Raw genomic sequence first — 2,654 nt, forward strand, 5'->3', positions numbered from 1 at the left:
AGGGGTGGGAGGGGGGTGATGAGGGGGGAAGGTGGACGACGATAACACCAGCAGACGGCGGGTGTAGGACCAACAGCGGCCACTGCGGGACCCCTCGGGAAGACTGTGTGGATGGATGAGAGGGGGGGACAGTGTGTGGTGTGTGGGGGGACAAGGCGCCCCTCCAACTCGCAACTGGAGCAGAGTGCTTCGGCGGTATCCCTGTGATGTGTGCGGTGCGGTTAGGTGCGGCAACTCCTTTGATATCTCTCTATCAGCGTTTTGGACATTACATTACGAGTTGAAAGGAGAGCTGGCCCCATGCCCCGGTCAGTGTCGGCCAGGCAGATGTATAACAAATACATACACAAATACACACATACGTGCACACATACATACACACATGCATACATTCATACATACACAAGTACACACAAGTACACACAAGTACACACAAGTACACACAAGTACACACAAACATACAGACACTATCCGTACTCCTTACCACGGTGTCCCCGAACAGACAGAACCGCGGCATCTTGGCCCCCACAATGCCGCTCATGACGGCGCCCGAGTGGAGACCGATCCTCATCTCAACGGGGCGCCGCGTGGTGGGCAGCAACACCCGGGAAGCCTCGCGAAGCATGGCCTGATCAGGAAATACACAAGACGTACATACATACGCACATACATACATACACACATACATACATACACACATGCATACACACATTCAGTTCAATTAAAAAGCACCGCGCGATGGACAGATGGCATTTCATGCGCACGCTCAAGGAAGGGTGGGATATTTTCGCGCGCGCACGCACGCAGGGTATTTTCCAATGTTTATTAAACTCTTATACCTTCCAATTCATGCATATGTTTTTGCCATCATCCCTGGTTGGATATACGCAAACCAGTTTCCCTTCTGAGTACTCTTGAGACTGTTACACTCATGTTCTTTAAACTGCACCTCCGGTATATAATACCGGAACGGCTCACTGCTACTGCTGCTACCGCTGCTGCAGCTGCAGCTGCTCCTGCTTCTTCTGCCGCTTCTAAGGAGGAAATGTAGCGGCTCTCGATATACATATAACATATTCTCTTCGATTCCCCCCCCCGTTTTCAACGTTGCGTGATTGGCCAACGATGTTCTCCGTCCCCTTCGGATTGCCACCTCGATTTAGGAACACACATACATACATACAGACAGACAGACAACATTGAACACATAATACGCACATGACGCACACATAGCAGGCGGCTGGCAGAGGTTAAGGCCTGACTTCTGCTCCCAGTCGACCCAGTCGACCCGGGTTCAAATCCGCCTGCCGGCTCCTCGGGTGTTTGAGGAGTGATGAAATGGGAGGTGTCCCCCCATCTTATGGACGGTGTAGGACGTGATAATATCAACTTGCGAGCTGACCAGGAACTAAGTTGATGCGCCGTTGATCCGCTAGATTTGGTTGGATGCTGGTGGTGAGTTGCCGAACCCAACGAATACATTCTGAAGTCGGATGGGGTGACGGATTAGGGTGCCCCTCTAGCAGGGGAGAGCAGGGACTGCCCCGGGAAAGGGGGCCGCTGGCGAAGTTAACCACCCTGTAACAACATACATAGCGTATGTATGTATGCATGTCTGTCTACCTTTGCAAAGGCCATGACCTTGGCCGCATGTAGCTCGTCCACGCTGTCCGGACCCCGTACGGCCATGAAGCCATCCGAATCCCGGGTCATAAGGCCCCCCGCCACCATGTAACAGTCTGGAAAGTGTACGGGAGGGGAAACAATGCATACACATATACACGTACATACACGCACATCACGGTATGGGATGAAATTGCGGATTGGCGTGTGTGTATGTGTGTATGTGTGTGTATGTGTGTATGTGCATGTGTGTGTGTTGTCAGGGACGACACCCAAGGAGAATGAAGAACACGCTGCCCCCCTAGATATTTTTTTAAATTTCATCTAACAATCTCAAAAAAGGCATGATGGCATAATAAGTAAGTACGCAGTAAGGCACGAAAAGTCTCTTTACCTTTCCACCGTGGCGTACGGCCGACCACGGCAGACAGGCATGGACTGAGTTTGACTCGCGTCAGGTGGCCACCCCCCCCCCGCTTCCTCAACATCAACAATACACGCGACACGCCAGCCCCCCTCCCTCTTTACCGCGGCGGATATGTTTGTATGTATGCCCGAATATACCCGAGTGAACTTCCCCTTCCTACCACGCGTTTCACCCCTTCACCCCCCGCCCCCATGCACTACACGTACGTGTGTGTATGTGTACTACACACGCCGTACACAGGTGGTACAAGTCCCGCCTGATGGCCACCTCTTTCCCCCCCCCCTCGGGGCTCTCACCGCCGATGGTCTCCACTTTATACACGCCGTACACATCCAGCAGTGTGTCTGCCCATACCAGAAAGATGGAGGGGGGGAAAGGGAGTGAAGGGGAGTGAAGGGGAAAGGAGGAGAGGTATGTCTGTCTATCTGTCTGTCTGTCTGTCTGTCTGTCTGTCTGTCTGTCTGTCTGTCTGTCTGTCTGTCTGTCTGTCTGTACAAGTAGTGGGATAAGACCACGGCATCGCGCAAGGATACAGCGCCCACGGGCATATCACGGTTACCGGTTGGCTGTCACAAAGCTTCCCCCTTCCCACCCTCCCCACCCT

The 2,654-nt window shown here is 53.0% G+C and overlaps 1 protein-coding gene across 1 annotated transcript in view; it reads right to left on the minus strand.

Annotated features, from left to right (window-relative positions):
* Positions 1 to 2,654, minus strand: part of cyc23 (guanylyl and adenylyl cyclase family member) — a gene marked incomplete at both ends in the record, with an annotated part of 3,124 nt that overhangs the window by 281 nt on the left and 189 nt on the right. Inside the window, 3 exons of the mRNA XM_002952686.1 lie at positions 485 to 613; positions 1,642 to 1,739; positions 2,347 to 2,394. Of these exons, the coding sequence (XP_002952732.1) occupies positions 485 to 613; positions 1,642 to 1,739; positions 2,347 to 2,394 (275 nt within the window). The remainder of the gene's footprint in view (positions 1 to 484; positions 614 to 1,641; positions 1,740 to 2,346; positions 2,395 to 2,654) is intronic.

This window comes from Volvox carteri (genome assembly GCF_000143455.1).
Source record: "Volvox carteri f. nagariensis unplaced genomic scaffold VOLCAscaffold_31, whole genome shotgun sequence".
NCBI lineage: Eukaryota > Viridiplantae > Chlorophyta > Chlorophyceae > Chlamydomonadales > Volvocaceae > Volvox > Volvox carteri.